The sequence below is a fragment of the Triticum urartu genome, chromosome 5A, assembly GCF_056163025.1.
Source record: "Triticum urartu cultivar PI428250 chromosome 5A, HENAU_Tu73, whole genome shotgun sequence".
Taxonomy (NCBI): Eukaryota; Viridiplantae; Streptophyta; class Magnoliopsida; order Poales; family Poaceae; genus Triticum; species Triticum urartu.
In genome coordinates, this window is record NC_141877.1 from 335,258,300 (window position 1) to 335,277,045 (window position 18,746).

At 47.0% G+C, this 18,746-nt stretch overlaps 1 protein-coding gene across 1 annotated transcript; it reads left to right on the top strand.

Annotated features, from left to right (window-relative positions):
* Positions 1-603: 603 nt before the first annotated feature.
* LOC125507007 (caffeoylshikimate esterase-like) lies at positions 604-3,039 on the top strand. The gene is made up of 8 exons (XM_048671710.2): positions 604-764; positions 949-1,042; positions 1,175-1,207; positions 1,429-1,575; positions 1,846-1,976; positions 2,114-2,251; positions 2,347-2,445; positions 2,548-3,039. The coding sequence occupies exons 1-8, from the start codon at positions 735-737 to the stop codon at positions 2,773-2,775; spliced, it is 900 nt and encodes a 299-aa protein (XP_048527667.2). The 5' UTR covers positions 604-734; the 3' UTR covers positions 2,776-3,039.
* Positions 3,040-18,746: the final 15,707 nt, after the last annotated feature.

Below are 18,746 nucleotides of genomic sequence, written 5' to 3' on the forward strand. Positions count from 1 at the left end.
GAATAATTCAATAGGCTGGGTTTTTGTCTGAATCAACAACACAAAGTTACACAAATGGGGACACATTTGTGGGTATCTGGATGTTCATTGTTCAAAGAACAGACTTGCTTGGACACCTGCTGATTCTTGCATATATTCTGCTTTTCTCCTTTCGAAAGGCTACAGTAGGGTGTGATAACAACTGAGCAACGACCAACAGTTTTGGACTGTGCGCTGCACATCACAGCTCCAGCTCCAGGTCTTATCTTATATACATCACATTTAATTCAAGTCAGACCAAATGGGCCGATCATGATGTATATATGCCACACGTTCATTGACATGGACTCATCAGTTGATCAGCAACATGTGTTTAAAACGCAATTCTCTGGCGTTTTTCCTGACCAAACAATGACAGTTAGAACGAAAACAACCGATTATCTCGTGCCATACACGGGGTACAACTATTTTTCTTCCCATTATTTAACCACAAAAAAATTCAGACCTAATCTAGGATGGCCTAATTGAGGTAGGTAGTTCAAACTAAACTTAGCCTTGTTGGTTAAAATTGATCACTCCTAGACCATACATGCCGCAACTTCATGCATGGATATAAAGAACACGACGAACAAAATGAGAACTGTCCACAGATCTGGACGTATATATAACGACCGCTCTTTTTTTAAATCATTTCTTAATGTCTGAGTTTTGCACATATACATTAGCCATGAAGTCATCGTTTCCTATCGAGAGCAATGGCCAATGATGATATCAAATATCAAGAGGTTAGTTGGTTCCATACAGAAACGAAGCCTCTAAATACATTATATATTCGTTCCTACCTTATGCTGAATATTTTGTTTTGAAGGTGCATCCGGCATTGAGTTCTTTATTTATGTTTGATTGATGCGATACTTTAATTGTGTATTAGAATGTTACTGAATGATCTGTTGGAAAAATTGGTTGCAGGAATATATTTCAAATGCACGAGGATTGAACCTCTTTACATGCCAATGGAGCCCTTCAAACTACGATCCAAAAGCTCTCATCTTCCTATGTCATGGTAAATTCATTTAGTTGAAATATATTGTATTCAAATTTAAAATACCATGATATTTACCAAAAGAATAGAACTCTGCAGTGTTTTGCGTCATATAGTTTAACTGTACACGTGCTGTTCTTGCTATATTTGTAGGATATGCCATGGAATGCAGCATTTCAATGAGAGGTAAATAGCATGACCATTTGGCTTTTATGTGCTTGTACTTAGCTAAAATATCAAAGAAAATGGCCTCTGTGCTGATTCATAAATAATGGTACACAATTTTTTTTAAATGTGATCATATACCCATGTATCAATCCCATTTTTATTTGGATTAATGCTAAAGAAGAATAACCAGATAAGTATCATAGAGTAGGAACAATAAATTAACATCTTATTGTTCTCAGGCACCGGCACACGGCTGGCAAAGGCTGGATTTGCGGTGCACGGAGTGGACTATGAAGGCCATGGAAAGTCTTCAGGACTTCAAGGCTATATTAGCAATCTAAATGATGTCGTGGCTGATTGCTTTACATACTTTGCAAGTGTTTGTGGTATGTTCTGTTCTGTATATTACTAGTCTCATATATTCTATTACTTGTGTCATATAACTTGTAAAATCTACTCCAAATCTCCATAGTTATGTATTGTCTTCATTAGTAGTCATTCTGCTCATAAATAATCAGTAAGCATATGTCATATAATGGCCGGCATTTTTCATGATTATTGGCAGATATAGGTGATTTGTGGATGTCTAGAAAACTTCAAACCTTTTAAAAATGACAGTTAAAATCTTAAATGAAGTCATGTCCCCCTCATTATAGAGAAAGAGGAGCACAGGAGAAAACGGAAGTTCTTGCTCGGTGAGTCCATGGGAGGAGCTATCGCGTTGATGCTTCACAGGAAGGAACCTACCTTTTGGGATGGGGCCATTTTAGTTGCCCCCATGTGCAAGGTTAAGTGTCCAAGATTAGCTAATCTTGTCTTTGCTGCTAGTGTCATTTTGTTATTGTCTAGAATTTTTTGAGATCTACAATCTGCGCCCCCCATGTGTTACCATGAATTGTTTATTGATGTGGTAACATGATGCAGATCGTAGAAGAAATGAAGCCTAGTCCCATGGTGATTACAATCTTAAGCAAGCTCAGCAATGTAATCCCTACATGGAAGATTATTCCTAATGAAGACATCATTGATAGGGCAATTAAAAGCCAAGAATGGCGTGAAGAGGTAGAATGCTCAAGATCTAAATCATGCTACATTACTTTTTCTGTCACTGAATCGTCTGCATCATTATCTATAAAAGAAAGTATACATGTAATCAGGTCAGAAACAATCCTTATTGCTATAAAGGAAGGCCTAGGCTAAAGACTGGTTACGAAATTTTTATGGCAAGCTTGGATATTGAAAGCAATCTTGAAAAGGTACGAGCAAGCTGCAGTATATTTATACATTGAACTGGTAATCCTGAAGTAGTTTCATAACTTGCTTGTAGTTCATCTAAATTGCTCACATTTTACAACAAGGTAACCCTGCCATTCATTATAGTCCATGGTGGTGCTGATGCTGTGACTGACCCAGCAGTAAGTAAGGCACTATATACATTAGCTGAGAGTAAAGACAAGACGCTGAAGCTCTACCCAGGGATGTGCCATGCTTTGACTTCCGGTGAACCAGAGAACAACATTGACATTGTGTTTTCAGATATCATTCGGTGGCTTGATGAGAGGGCATTGGTTCAAAATGAATCATAGCTAATATTACAGAGCCTAAAATGTTAATATACTCCCTGTTGCCAAAGCAGTGAGTATAAGGCGACCCAGAGTATATACATATTTACATTAAATTGTAAAACCAATAGCTTAGTGCAAGTTTTTTTACATGTTAGGGCAGAGCATGGTAGTTTTTTTTTTGAAGCATTGGATAGCAACCTTCTAGTTTTCTTGTTGTATCTTTTTGGCAGATTTCGTGTTTAAATTCACGTTGTACATGTAAATAACAATTCGTAAAAGTTTACTCATATTGGGGGCTTTCTCTTCAACAAATTGTTCACGGTATGAGAGTCATGTGTTTTACTATGGAGAAATATGCAGACATCATAAGTTTGTCATATGAGACCGCACTAGTAGAAAAACGGGCATTAAAGGTCCCCCCCCCCCCCCCCCCCAAGTGGTTGTGATGCAGAGGAACAAAGTAGTATGTAATGCTGAACAATAGAGGCAGTTCCACATGAGTACCTAACTACAGTTCAGAAACTATATGTAGTACTTATTTATTCCATACAATTATGAAACAAAACCACCTATGAGAATACATGGCGGCAGTTGCAATTTGGAAACCACTTCCAATACTTGATAATACACGGTGGCTCGCAATTTGGAAACTGCCTCCAATACTTTGGTAGCCGATCTCACTGACTATGATTTCGCTGGGAAGTTGTCCATTCACTCGAGTGGGTAGTGTCGTCGCTCTTGACCGTGTTGAGTGGGATGGCGGCCGTTGCTTGTCATCGATCTAAGGTGGAGGGATGTCGACGATAACTGTTTTGAGGGGGAGAATGTTGTCATCATCATCACTGATTCAGGATGGAGGGTTGTCGCCGGACACCATTTTGAGGGGATGGATGCCACCGATCATTGATTTGAGGTAGATGGCTTTTGTTGGGCACCATTGTGAGGGGGATGGCTGCCACCGGTCATCAATTTGAAGTGGTGTGTTGTCGTCGGGTGCCATTTTGAGGAGGGGCTTCTGTTATCATTCTATAACTGAATCGAAGGTATATACTCCCTCTGTTTTGATGTACTTTGCATGTTACTTAAGTGAAGTCGATGTTATCCATGTGTAGATGAATTCAATGGTATTGAGATTTGATATTGTAGATGCTAATAAATATGAATACAAAGTTAGGCAAAGTTTACAAAGGATTGTTTTAAGACAAAGTTAATATGCAGAGTAAAAAAAAATGTGATATTGTGTTAAATATAATTATGATTCACATATAATTTCTTGTAATAGTAGGTTATTAATGTGCTGCTTTTGTTTTGTTGCAGACATGGATCGAGCTTGGATATACATCGAGAGCCGTTTGAGCAATGAGTTCAAGGATGGGCTGTCAGATTTTTTGGAAGCAGTCGATCGAGATAGGTTGAGAAGGAAGGCAAATGGATATGTTCCCCATGTTTCCTGTGTAAAATTTGCAAGATATCAAAAGCATTATAGGGATCCGGACACATTTGATCAAGAGGGTATTCATGTTAGGATATGCATGTTGGAGTAAACATGGTAAACATATAAGTGCATGTGGTCACGACAAAAGGGAAAATGTGGTGAATATCTGATAACCCACAAGTATAGGGGATCGTTTGTAGCCTTCTTCGATAAATAAGAATGTCGAACCCAACGAGGAGCTAAAGGTAGAACAAATATTCCCTCAAAATCTATCGACCACCGATACAACTCTACACACACTTGACGTTTGCTTTACCTAAAATAAATATAAAACTGTTTTGTAAGAATAAAACTACGAGTACTTTGCGAGAATAAAACTATGAATAAATTGCAAGGTAATAAAAGTGGATAGCTTTTGTCAACAAGAAAGTCATTTGTCCCTAGGCAATCGATAACTAGACCGATAATCATTCATGCAATTTTATATGAGGGAGAGGCATGAGCTAACATACTTTCTCTACTTGGATCATATGCACTTATGATTGGAACTCTAACAAGCATCCGCAACTACTAAAGATCATTAAGGTCGTGAAACCTAACCATATCATTAAGTATCAAGTCCCCTTTATCCATACGCAATGACCCCCAAACTTGGGTATGTGCTTCTGTCACTCACGCCAGCCACCATAAGCGAACCATGAACGTATTGCAACACCCTATAGTGTGGATCCCTCTGTTTGCGTGACACAGAGGGCACCGTAGGACAGTGATGTCTACTACGCAACCTTCTTCTTGTAGACTTATGTTAGGCTAACATCGGCCCTGGGCAACTCACCACTCAAGGTGGTGCTTGGATGTGAACTACCATCTCTGTGCATCAATGAGACATGCAATGCACTGGTTTGTGAGATTGATGCCCTACTCAAGTGTTGGGGAACGCAGTATTTTGATGACCCACAAGTGTAGGGGATCTATCATAGCCTTTTCGATAAGTAAGAGTGTCGAACCCAACGAGGAGCAGAAGGAAATGATAAGTGGTTTTCAGCAAGGTATTCTCTGCAAGCACTGAAATTATCGGTAACAGATAGTTTTGTGATAAGGTAATTTGTAACGGGTAGCAAGTAGTAAAAGTAAATAATATGCATCCAATCCTTTTTGTAGCAAAGGACAAGTCTGGACAAACTCTTATAAAAAGGAAAGCGCTCCCAAGGACACATGAGAATTATCGTCAAGCTAGTTTTCATCACGCTCATATGATTCACGTTCGGTACTTTGATAATCTGATGTGGGTGGACCGGTGCTTGGGTACTGTTCTTACTTGGACAAGCATCCCACTTATGATTAACCCCTATTGCAAGCATCCACAACTACAACGAAAGTATTAAAGTAAACCTAACCATAGCATAAAACATATGGATCCAAATCAGCCCCTTACGAAGCAACACATAAACTAGGGTTTAAGCTTCTGTCACTCTAGCAGCCCATCATCTACTTATTACTTCCCAATGACTTCCTCTAGGCCCAAACAATGGTGAAGTGTCATGTAGTCGACGTTCACATGACACCACTAGAGAAAAGACAACATACATCTCATCAAAATATCGAACGAATACCAAATTCACATGACTACTTATAGCAAGACTTCTCCCATGTCCTCAGGAACAAACGTAACTACTCACAAATCATATTCATGTTCATAATCAGAGGGGTATTAATATGCATAATGGATCTGAACATATGATGTTCCACCAAGTAAACCAACTAGCATCAACTACAAGGAGTAATCAACACTACTAACAACCCACAGGTACCAATCTGAGGTTTGGATACAAAGATTGGATACAAGAGAGGAACTAGGGTTTGAGATGAGATGGTGCCGGTGAAGATGTTGATGGAGATTGACCCCCTCCCGATGAGAGGATCGTTGGTGATGACGATGGTGATGATTTCCCCCTCCCGGAGGGAAATTTCCCCGGCAGAACAGCTCTGCCGGAGCCCTAGATTGGTTCCGCCAAGGTTCCGCCTCGTGGCGGCGGAGTTTCATCCCGTGATATAGCTTATGATTTTTTTCCTCGACGAAAGACTCCATATAGCCAAAGATGGGCATCAGAGGGCCACCAGGGGGCCCATGAGGCAGGGGGCGCGCCCAGGGGGTAGGACGGGCCCCCACCCTCGTGGACGGTGGGTGGCCCCCCTCTGGTACTTCTTTCGCCCAATATTTTTTATATATTCTGAAAATAATTCCCGTGGAGTTTCAGGACTTTTGAAGATGTGCAAAATAGGTCTCTAATATTTGCTCATTTTCCAGCCCAGAATTCCAGCTGCTGGCATTCCCCCTCTTCATGTAAACCTTGTAAAATAAGAGAGGAAAGACATAAGTATTGTGACATAATGTGTAATAACAGCCCATAATGCAATAAATATCGATATAAAAGCATGATGCAAAAATGGACGTATCAACTGCCCCAAGCTTAGACCTTGCTTGTCCTCAAGCGAAAGCCGAAATCGAAAAATATGTCCACATGTTTAGAGATAGAGGTGTCGATAAAATAAAATACGGACATGAGGGCATCATGATCATTCTTAGAACAGCAATATATATATATATATATATTGTCATATGATCTCTTATGCTAAAGTTGTTGGAAATATGCCCTAGAGGCAATAATAAAAGCATTATTATTATATTTCTTTGTTCATGATAATTGTCTTTATTCATGCTATAACTGTATTATCCGAAAATCGTAATACACGTGTGAATACATAGACCATAATATGTCCCTAGTAAGCCTCTAGTTGACTAGCTCGTTGATCAACAGATAGTCATGGTTTCCTGGCTATGGACATTGGATGTCATTGATAACGGGATCACATCATTAGGAGAATGATGTGATGGACAAGACCCAATCCTAAGCATAGCACAAAGATCGTGTAGTTCGTTTGCTAGAGCTTTTCCAATGTCAAGTATCTTTTCCTTTGACCATGAGATCGTGTAACTCCCGGATACCGTAGGAGTGCTTTGGGTGTACCAAACGTCACAACGTAACTGGGTGACTATAAAGGTGCACTACAGGTATCTCCGAAAGTGTCTGTTGGGTTGACACGGATCGAGACTGGGATTTTTCACTCCGTATGACGGAGAGGTATCACTGGGCCCACTCGGTAATGCATCATCATAATGAGCTCAAAGTGACCAAGTGTCTGGTCACGGGATCATGCATTACGGTACGAGTAAAGTGACTTGCCGGTAACGAGATTGAACAAGGTATTGGGATACCGACGATCGAATCTCGGGCAAGTAACATACCGATTGACAAAGGGAATTGCATACGGGGTTGCTTAAATCCTCGACATCGTGGTTCATCCGATGAGATCATCGTGGAGTATGTGGGAGCCAACATGGGTATCCAGATCCCGCTGTTGGTTATTGACCGGAGAGTCGTCTCGGTCATGTCTACATATCTCCCGAACCCGTAGGGTCTACACACTTAAGGTTCGGTGACGCTAGGGTTGTAGGGATATGTATATGCAGTAACCCGAATGTTGTTCGGAGTCCCGGATGAGATCCCGGACGTCACGAGGAGTTCCGAAATGGTCCGGAGGTAAAGATTTATATATGGGAAGTCCTGTTTCGGGCATCGGGACAAGTTTCGGGGTTATCGGTATTATACCGGGACCACCGGAAGGGTCCCGGGGGCCCACCGGGTGGGGCCACCTGTCCCGGGGGGCCACATGGGCTCTAGGGGGTGCGCCTTGGCCTACATGGGCCAAGGGCACCAGCCCCAAAGAGGCCCATGCGCCTAGGGTTACAAGGGGAAAGAGTCCTAGGAGGGGAAGGCACCTCCTAGGTGCCTTGGGGGGGAGGGAAACCCCCCTTGGCCGCCGCCCCACCCTAGGAGATTGGATCTCCTAGGGCCGGCGCCCCCCCCCTTGGCCCTCCTATATATAGTGAGGGAAGGAGGGCTTTTCTCCCACGCCTTTGGTTGCCTCCTTCTCCCTCTCCAACACCTCCTCCTCCTCCATAGCGCTTGGCGAAGCCCTGACGGAGTACTGCAGCTCCATCATCACCACGCCGTCGTGCTGCTGCTGGTGCCATCTCCCTCAACCTCTCCTCTCCCCTTGCTGGATCAAGAAGGAGGAGACGTGGCTGTTCTGTATGTGTGTTGAACGCGGAGGCATCGTCCGTTCGGTGCTAAGATCTTCGGTGATTCGAATCACGTCGAGTACGACTACCTCATCCCCGTTCTTTGAACGCTTCCACTCGCGATCTACAAGGTACGTAGATGCATCTAATCACTCGTTGCTAGATGAACTCATAGATAGATCTTGGTGAAACCGTAGGAAAATTTTTGTTTTCTGCAACGTTCCCCAACAAAAGTAACAATTCATTCACATACTCAAGTATGAATCAGAAACTTCATTGAAAACTAACAAACTATGATATCAGTCATTGAAGCAATTGAAATTTATCATAACATAGGGAAGAGTCAATATAAGAGCTTCTCAGCAAGTCCACATACTCAACCATCATTTAGTCTTTCACAATTGCTAACACTCACGCGATATTTATGGTGATGAAGTTTTAATCGGACACAGAGAAAGATAGGGTGAGGGAGTCCTGGATTAGGGGGTATCCGGACAGCCGGATTATATCCTTTGGCCGGACTGTTGGACTATGAAGATACAAGATTGAAGACTTCGTCCCGTGTCCGGATGGGACTCTACTTGGCGTGGAAGGCAAGCTAGGCAATACGGATATGTATATCTCCTCCTTTGTAACCGACCTTGTGTAACCCTAGCCCCCTCCGGTGTCTATATAAACCGGAGGGTTTTAGTCCGTAGGACAACATACAATCATACCATAGGCTAGCTTCTAGGGTTTAGCCTCCCTGATCTCGTGGTAAATCTACTCTTGTACTACTCATATTATCAAGAATAATCAAGCAGGACGTAGGGTTTTACCTCCATCAAGAGGGCCCGAACCTGGGTAAAACATCGTGTCCCCTGCCTCTTGTTACCATCCGCCTTAGACGCACAGTTCGGGACCCCCTACCAGAGATCCGCCGGTTTTGACACCGACATTGGTGCTTTCATTGAAAGTTCCTCTGTGTCGTCACCGTTAGGATTGATGGCTCCTTCGATCATCGATAGCGATGCAGTCCAGGGTGAGAATTTTCTCCCCGAGAAGATCTTTGTATTCGGCAGCTTCGCATTGCGGGCCAACTCGCTTGGCCATCTGGAGAAGATCGAGAGTTACGCCCCTGGCCACCAGGTCAGGTTTGGAAGCTTAAACTACACGGCCGACATCCGCGGAGACTTGATCTTCGATGGATTCGAGCCCCTGCCGAGTGCGCCGCATGGTCACGATGAGCATGATTTAGCTCTAGCATCGGACAGTGTTCAGGAGACCGCACCGGCAACCGCTCCGACCCTCAATTCGGAGCCAATTGCGTCGTCCATGGACGGGTGGATAGACCCCGCCACGGAGGCCGTACTCTCAGTGGCGATCGAGCCGAATATCAACCTTACCCTTCACAGGAGCCATGACGAACTGCCGGATTCTTCCCCGGCCACGGACTCCGAACCGCCTGCGCCTGTGCCTATCGAATCCGACTGGGCACTGATCATGGAGTTCACCTCCGCGGATATCTTTCAGCACTCGCCCTTCGGCGATATACTGAACTCATTAAGGTCTCTCTCCATGTCAGGAGAGTCCTGGCCGAACTATGTTCGGCAGGATTGGGATGCGGATGGCGAAGAAATTCGCCGCCCACCCACCACCCACTTAGTAGCCATTGTCAACAATTTGACCGACATGCTCGACTTCGACTCCGAAGACATCGACGGTATGGATGACGATGCGGGAGACGAAGAGGAACCACTACCCACAGGGCACTGGACAGCCACCTCATCATATGATATATACATGATGGACACACCCAAAGAAGGCAATGGCGACGAGACAGCGGAGGATGACCCCTCCAAGAAACAACCCAAGCGCCGACGTTAGCGGCGCTACTCTAAGTCTCGCCAAAGCAAAAGCGGTGACACCGGCACAAGAGATAATAATACTTCGGACAGTGCCGAAGACGACAACAATCCCCTCCAGCAAGATTTAGAGCAGGAGGATGGAGAAGCCAGCCCTCCCGAGAGAGCGGCAGATGGAGAGGCGGAGGATGATAATTACATGCCTCCCTCTGAAGACGAGGCAAGCCTCGACGATGACGAATTTGTCGTGCCTGAGGATCCCGTCGAGCAAGAGCGCTTCAAGCGCCAGCTTATAGCCACGACAAATAGCCTTAAAAAAAGCAGCATCAGCTTCAAGTTGATCAAAATTTGCTAGCTGACAGATGGACTGATGTCCTTGCGGCCGAGGAATACGAACTCGAACGCCCCTCCAAGAGTTACCCAAAGCGCAGGTTGCTACCCCGACTGGAGGAGGAAGCATTAAAACCTACATCTCCAGCGTATGACGCGACCGATCGGCCACCTCGTGGCCGCGATAGAGAGGCATTTCAGCCAAAAGCTCAGCCCGCACCCCGACGCCACTCAAATAAAAATGTCAAGGCACGGGGAAACACGCTAGACCTGTGAGACATATTGGAGGACAAAGCAAAACACGCAAGGTCGATCTACGGATCACGAGGGTGTGCCACCACGCAGGATGATAACCGTCACGCCAGATACAGTAAAAGTAAATCCGTCCGGGCCGAACACAGCGGACAAGACTCATTTGAGCCGCGTCGTAACATAGCCCAATACAGAGGCGCCGCACACCCCCTATGCTTCACAGATGAAGTAATGGATCACCAAATCCCAGAGGGTTTCAAACCCGTAAATATAGAATCATACGACGGCACAACAGATCCTGCGATATGCATCGAGGACTTCCTCCTACACATCCACATGGCCCGCGGTGACGATCTACACGCCATCAAATACCTCCCACTTAAACTCAAAGGACCAGCTTGACATTGGCTCAATAGCCTGCCAGCAGAATCCATTGGCTGTTGGGAAGATCTGGAAGCCGCATTCCTCGACAACTTCCAGGGCACTTATGTGCGACCACCAGATGCCGATGACTTGAGCCACATAATTCAGCAGCCAGAGGAATCGGCCAGGCAATTCTGGACACGGTTCCTGACAAAGAAAAATCAAATCGTTGACTGTCCGGATGCAGAGGCCCTAGAAGCTTTTAAGCACAACATCCGCGACGAGTGGCTCGCCCGGCACCTTGGCCAGGAAAAGCCGAAATCCATGGCAGCCCTCACAACACTCATGACCCGCTTTTGCACAGGAGAAGACAACTGGCTAGCTCGCAGCAATAACATATCAAAGAACCGCGGTACTTCAGATACCAAGGATAGCAATGGCAGGTCACGTCACAACAAACATAAGCGCCACGTCAATAGCGACAATACCGAGGATACGGCAGTCAATGCCGGATTCAGAGGCTCTAAACCTGGTCAGCGGAAAAAGCCATTCAAAAGAAGCACTCCGGGCCCGTCCAGTTTGGACCGTATACTCGATCGCTCGTGCCAAATACATGGCACCCCCGACAAGCCAGCCAACCACACCAACAGGGAATGTTGGGTGTTCAAGCAGGCCGGCAAGTTAAGCGCCGAAGACAAAGATAAGGGGCTACATAGCGATGACGAGGAGGAGCCCCGGCAGCCGAACACCGGAGGGCAGAAGAGGTTCCCCCCACAAGTGCGGACGGTGAACATGATATACGCAACCCACATCCCCAAGAGGGAGCGGAAGCATGCGTTAAGGGATGTATACGCGTTGGAGCCAGTCGCCCCAAAGTTCAACCCATGGTCCTCCTGTCCGATCACCTTCGATCGCAGGGACCATCCCACTAGTATCCGTCATGGCGGATTCGCCGCACTGGTCCTAGACCCAATCATCGACGGATTTCACCTCACTCGAGTCCTTATGGACGGCAGCAGCAGCCTGAACCTGCTTTATCAGGACACAGTGCGCAAAATGGGTATAGACCCCTCAAGGATCAAACCCACAAAAACGACCTTTAAAGGCGTCATACCAGGTGTAGAGGCCCATTGCACAGGCTCAGTCACACTGGAAGTGGCCTTCGGATCCCCGGATAACTTCCGAAGCGAGGAGTTAATCTTCGATATAGTCCCGTTCCGCAGCGGCTATCATGCACTGCTCGGACGAACCGCATTTGCGAGATTCAACGTGGTACCGCACTATGCATATCTCAAGCTCAAGATGCCAGGACCTCGGGGGGTCATCACAGTCAATGGAAACACAAAGCGCTCTCTTCGCACGAAAGAGCACACTGCGGCCCTCGCAGCAGAAGCGCAAAGCAGCCTCTTAAGGCAATCCACCAGTTCGGCGATTAAAGACCCAAACACCTTCAAGCGCGCCCGAAGTAATCGGCAACAAGACCTCCTGGCACGTTCCGAGCTTGCATAGCAATGCGGCCCCCACCCCAGTCCTAGCCAAACGGCAAAATCCGTGCCACGCGTACATAATTACGCATTGGAAATACCATGGGCACAGGTGGGGAGGGGGGCATGACTACGGCACGCCCCAAGACGTGGCTCAACCACACTAGGGGCTTCCCGCTTTGTTACTTTTCTCTTTTCAGGACTTTAATCTCTGGAAACCCCGTCCGGCAGTACGATTGCCGGACACATGATGCAACAACCAAGGAGGCAAAACGCCACGTCGCACCACGGAACTCCCAGGTGGTCTCCGATAACGAGTGAAATACTTGCTTTAAATACCATTCCTCAGCTTGCCCTTGGAGGGGACATGTCAAATAGTCCTACTTTTTGCTTATCGCACTACTTGTATCATTCTGCTTCGACGCACCTTTTTGAATAAACAATGCATAGCACTAGACTATTACCGCATTCTCTATTCTTTCTTTATATATATATATATATGTTCATTCATGACATTCAGCACCCGTACACTCTGGTACGGCCAATACGCCAGGGGCTTAAGCGTACCCCATAATACGGCGTGAGAAGTCCGAACACTTTCGACAGTGCGGCACCCCAAACTTATAGCATTATATGCATCAGCTCCAAATCATGTCTTGGGTCAATAGTTGGGTTTGCCCGGCTCCCATGTTTTGGTACCTTACGTTCCGCTATATCGGCTAAGGTAGCACTGGGAGAACTACTGCGATTGTGCCCCGTTCATCTGGGCTAAACACCTCAGTAGAGAAAGCTAAAACTGACTATCATGATAAGGCGAGAGTTGGTCGCTATTCGAGAGGTCTCGAGTCCCTAAAGGCTTATGCCGCTTCGAGCGAGGAGTCGGCTTTGTCCGGCTTAAGGCGTGTATAGCACCCCGAATTCGGCCTTCCGAATACTAGGGGCTTCACCAAAATTTAAAATTGTAGACTTCTATGGCTAAGTGAGAGTGATAAAGCATTATAGTCCGATTGCCTTGTTCGTTGTGCTGAGCACCTCCCTCGAAGGACCCAACAATGGGAAAAAGAGTGCTCAGATTTATCCCGAACACCCCAGCACTCGTGGCATGGGGGCATAAGCCGACGACTGGCCATCTCTCAGACTTAACAAACAGCCGCACCGAAGGTAATATTTTAAATTCAAACAAGCGTTGCATAGCGCATATGAACAAGTTTTCATAATACAGGATCACACGAGCAAGTTTATTCAAAAATTACATCCTTCGCACACTCGTCCGCCACAAGACGGGCACCCTTCAGGACACCCTCACAATACATCTCAGGGTGGCGATGCTCCTTGCCCTGTGGCGGCCCCTCCTTCACCAGCTTCTCGGCGTCCATCTTGGCCCAGTGCACCTTCGCACGGGCAAAGGCCTGGCGTGCACCTTTGATCAGACGGACCGCTTTATGGCCTCCAGCCATGGGCAGGCATCCACAAGTCGCCTCACCAGGCCGAAGTAGCTATTGGGAAGGGAGTCGCTAGGCCACATCCGGACTATAAGGCCCCTCATGGCCTGTTCGGCCGCCTTGTGCAGCTCGACCAGTTGCTTCAGCTGGTCGCTCATAGGCATCGGATGTTCGGTCCCAGTATACCGAGACCAGAACAGCTTCTCCGTCGAGCTTCCCTCCTCGGCCTGGTAATATTTCGCGGCATCCGACACGCTGCGGGGAAAATCTGCGAATGCTCCTGGAGAGCTCCGGACTCGGGTAAGTAACAAGTAATTTACTTTCACATGCTTGCTTTGCATATTGAATGCCTTACCCGCCGCTATCTTCCTCATCGCCTCAATTTCCTGGAGGGCCTTTTGGGCTTCAGCCTTGGCATGCTTTGTGCTCTCGAGGGCCGCGGCAAGCTCGGACTCTCGCGTCTTTGAGTCAAGCTCCAAAGCCTCGTGCTTCTTCACGAGAGCCTGGAGCTCTTGCTGCACCTCGCCCACCCGTGCCTCTTGTTTTTCCCGCTCGGTGCGCTCCTTGGCCGCTTTGTTTTCGGTCTCGGACATCGCTTGCTTCAGGGTCGCCACTTCGGCCGTGGCCCCTGGCACATTCATGATGATCCTGTCAGTTCGCAACCACATTTTCTTTTTTTATATAGACAAGGTATTACTTACCTTTGTTCTCCTCGAGCTGCCTCTTGGCAAGGCCGAGCTCCTTCTCGGACCGCTCAAGGTCCTGCTTAAGTGCGGCGACCTCCGCAGTCAGTGCGGCAGAGGTCAGCAGCGAAGCCTGCATACGCATACAGACATACTTATATTAGACTCCTGTAGATATTATTGATCCTCTATTCGGCTTTTCTTTATGAACACCAAACAGAGCATCAGGGGCTACTGTCTATGCGGTAATATTTTTCCTATATTTTAAATACTTACCTCAAAGCCTGTTAGAAGGTTGGCACAAGCTTCAGTCAGTCCGCTCTTGGCGGACTGAACCTTCTTGATCACCGCACTCATAATAGTGCGGTGCTCTTCATCGATTGAAGCGCCGTGAAGCGCTCCCAGCAGGTCGTCTGGTGCCTCTGGTTGGACAGAGGTCACCGGTACAGACGGCTTGCCCTTCTTGGAAGGGTGCCGCCTGCCCGAGTCTGGAACCACTGGAGGTTCTGGCGCGGTGTTCGGCCGAGGGACGAACTTGGAGCCCCTGGGAGCCTTACTCCCTTTGCTCCTAGAGTCCGGAAGGTCGCCTTGAGGCGCCTTCGGGACTGTCTCCCCCGGCTCAGTGCCCCTTTAGACAATACCTCAACATTGTTCGTAGGGCAAGGAGAGGAGGCGGTTGGAAGTGTATCACTATCCATGTCTGACGAATCCAAGGAACCGTCCGACGAGGATACGTCGATACGGGCTTGGGGCGGACTGCATAATCATGTTCGACGTTAGGGGAAGCAGTGCAACAAAAGTATGCTATGAGTTACTCTGGTATACGAATACTTACGACTTCGCCAGGGGCTTAGCCCTGAGCAGCCACTCGTCTTCGCCGTCGGCGGCGGTGATGGAATAGTCCGGAAGGAGAGTCCTTCCCTTCTTGGACCCTTCAGCCTCCCCGGTTGGGGCGGCCTTCCTTTTCTTGTCTCCCCCTGCTGGAGGGGGAGAATCTTCATCTTCCTTCTCCTCGTCTTCACAGGAGGAGTGCGTCTCGGAGTTATCGGACGATAAGTTCGATACCACTTGGCGCCGGGAACTCCTTCGGGTTCCCTTGGCCTTCTTCTTGGTCTTCTCCGGCACCTCATAAGGAGCCGGAGTTCGCATCTCCGTCAGGAGAGCGTCCGCAGGGTCTTCGGGCAGAGGGGCCGGACAGTTAATTTGCTCCGATGTCTCCACTCAGTCCTGTCAAAGGCATGGGAGCTCAGACCCCGCACATGGTTAAGCTATGGGAAATAAATACCCTACCAGATGTATAGTACTTATCGGATTCGCAGGGCGCTTCGCGCTTAGCCCGTGGTCCTCGATAAGAGATGGAGGGACCTCGGCGCCCTTGAACAGCACCTTCCAGACGTCCTTATGCGTCGTGTCGAAGAGCTCGCGTAGAGTCTGGTGCTGGGCCGGGTCGAACTCCCATAAGTTGAAAGCCCGTTGTTGACACGGGAGGATCCGGCGGAAGAGCATGACCTGGACTATGTTGACAAGCTTAAGTTTCTTGCTTGTCATGTTCCGGATACACTTCTGGAGTCCGTCCAGCTCCACCGAAGAGCCCCAAGACAGGCCCTTCTCCTTCCAGGAAGTGAGCCGCGTGGGGATTCTGGATCGAAACTCGAGGGCCGCCACCCAGTTGGTGTCGCGCGGCTCGGTGATGTAGAACCACCCCGATTGCCACCCCTTTACGGTCTCCACGAAGGAGCCCTCGAGCCATGTAATGTTGGGCATTTTGCCCACCATGGCTCCGCTGCATTCCGCTTGTTGGCCGCCTACTACCTTCGGCTTGATGTTGAAGGTCTTCAGCCATAGGCCGAAGTGGGGCCGGATGCGGAGGAAAGCCTCGCACACGACGATGAACGCCGAGATGTTGAGGATGAAATTCGGGGCCAGATCATGAAAGTCCAGCCCGTAGTAGAACATGAGGCCGCAGACGAATGGATGGAGTGGAAACCCCAATCCGCGGACGAAATGGGGGAGGAAAACCACCCTTTCGTGAGGTTCCGGGGTAGGGACGATCTGCCCCGTGGCTGGCAGCCGGTGCGCAATATCCGCGGCTAAGTATTCGGCTCCACGTAGCTTTTTGATGTGTCCCTCCGTGACGGAGGATGCCATCCACTTGCCTCCCGCTCCGGACATGTTTGGAGAGAGTTGAGGAGAAGGATGCGGACTTGGGCGCTGGAGCTCGAGTGCGCGAGAATGGATGAGCAAGGAGGAAGAAGGCGTGGGTAGAAAAAGGTGAGATCTTATCCCTTTATAAGGGCGGACTAAACTATGCGCCCCCACTAGCCTGGAAAAACTCGCTTATCCCCCAAGCGCCGTAATTGATGGCGCGGTTGGGTTACCCACGTTCGTATTGATAAGAATCCCGTAATAAGGGGGACACGATCTCTGCTTTGACAAGACGTGTCAAGAAACCGCCTCGCGTTATGCGCGGGGCTGGTTAAAGAAAAACGGTTCAAATAATTACCGGGCCGTGGCGTGATGTCATGCTGCCGAAACGTGTCAGCAGATTAGATTTGTGGTAATACTATTCTCTCTACGGTGGTATGTGGAACTTATTTTGCAGGGTCGAACACTATCCTTGTATTCAAACTCTTCCGTGGTATATTCGGAGGAGGAACCCGCCTTGCAATGCCAAAGACAACACTGTGCGCCGGACTCATCGTCATTGAAGCCTGGTTCAGGGGCTACTGAGGGAGTCCTGGATTAGGGGGTATCCAGACAGCCGGATTATATCCTTTGGCCGGACTATTGGACTATGAAGATACAAGATTGAAGACTTCGTCCCGTGTCCGGATGGGACTCTACTTGGCATGGAAGGCAAGCTAGGCAATACAGATATGTATATCTCCTCCTTTGTAACCGACATTGTGTAACCCTAGCCCCCTCCTATGTCTATATAAACCAGAGGGTTTTAGTATGTAGGACAACATACAATCATACCATAGGCTAGCTTCTAGGGTTTAGCCTATCTGATCTCATGGTAGATCTACTCTTGTACTACTCATATTATCAAGAATAATCAAGCAGGACGTAGGGTTTTACCTCCATCAAGAGGGCCCGAACCTGGGTAAAACATCGTGTCCCCTGCCTCCTGTTACCATCCGCCTTAGACGCACAGTTCGGGACCCCCTACCTGAGATCCGCCGGTTTTGACACCGACATAGGGGCTTATAGTTTTGCCTCCCAACTTTTTACCTCAAGGGTAATGTCAACAATAATAGTTCATAAAAACTCACAACCAATTAGCTATATATACCTGGATCTTTCCAACACATTGCGCTTGCCAAAGGATAAAATGTAAAAAGGAAAGGTGAAGAAATTGGCTAGCATGAGAGGGAAAGGCAAGCTCAACATGTTGGATGATCCATGACAATATAATTTATCTCAGATGTAAGAAAACATAACCCATTACGTTGTCTTCCTTGTCCAACATCAACTCTTTAGCATGTCATATTTTAATGAGTGCTCACAATCATAAAAGATGTCCAAGATAGTATATTTATATGTGAAAACCTCTCTTTCTTTATTACTTCCTATTAATTGCAACGATGACCAAAACCATGTTTGTCAACTCTCAACAATTTTTATTCATCATACTCTTTATATGTGAAGTCATTACTCTCCATAAGATCCATATGATCTCTTTATTCATTTTTATTTCTTCTCTTTTATTCTATTCCCTCAAGATCATAGCAAAATAATCAAGCCCTTGACTCAACACTAATCTTTATTATATATATCTCACAGACTCGATTACATAGAAGGATCATAAAGCAAAACTAAAAACTAGATCATACCAAAACTTTATTCTACTAGATCAAGATATTACCAAAAGGATCAAACTAAAAAAAGGTAAAGATAAAAGTGATGGTAATTCGATACCGGGGCACTCCCCCAAGCTTGGCAGTTGCCAAGGGGAGTGCCCATACCCATGTGTTTATGTCCCCTTCTTCGGATATGGTGACGTGATATTCTT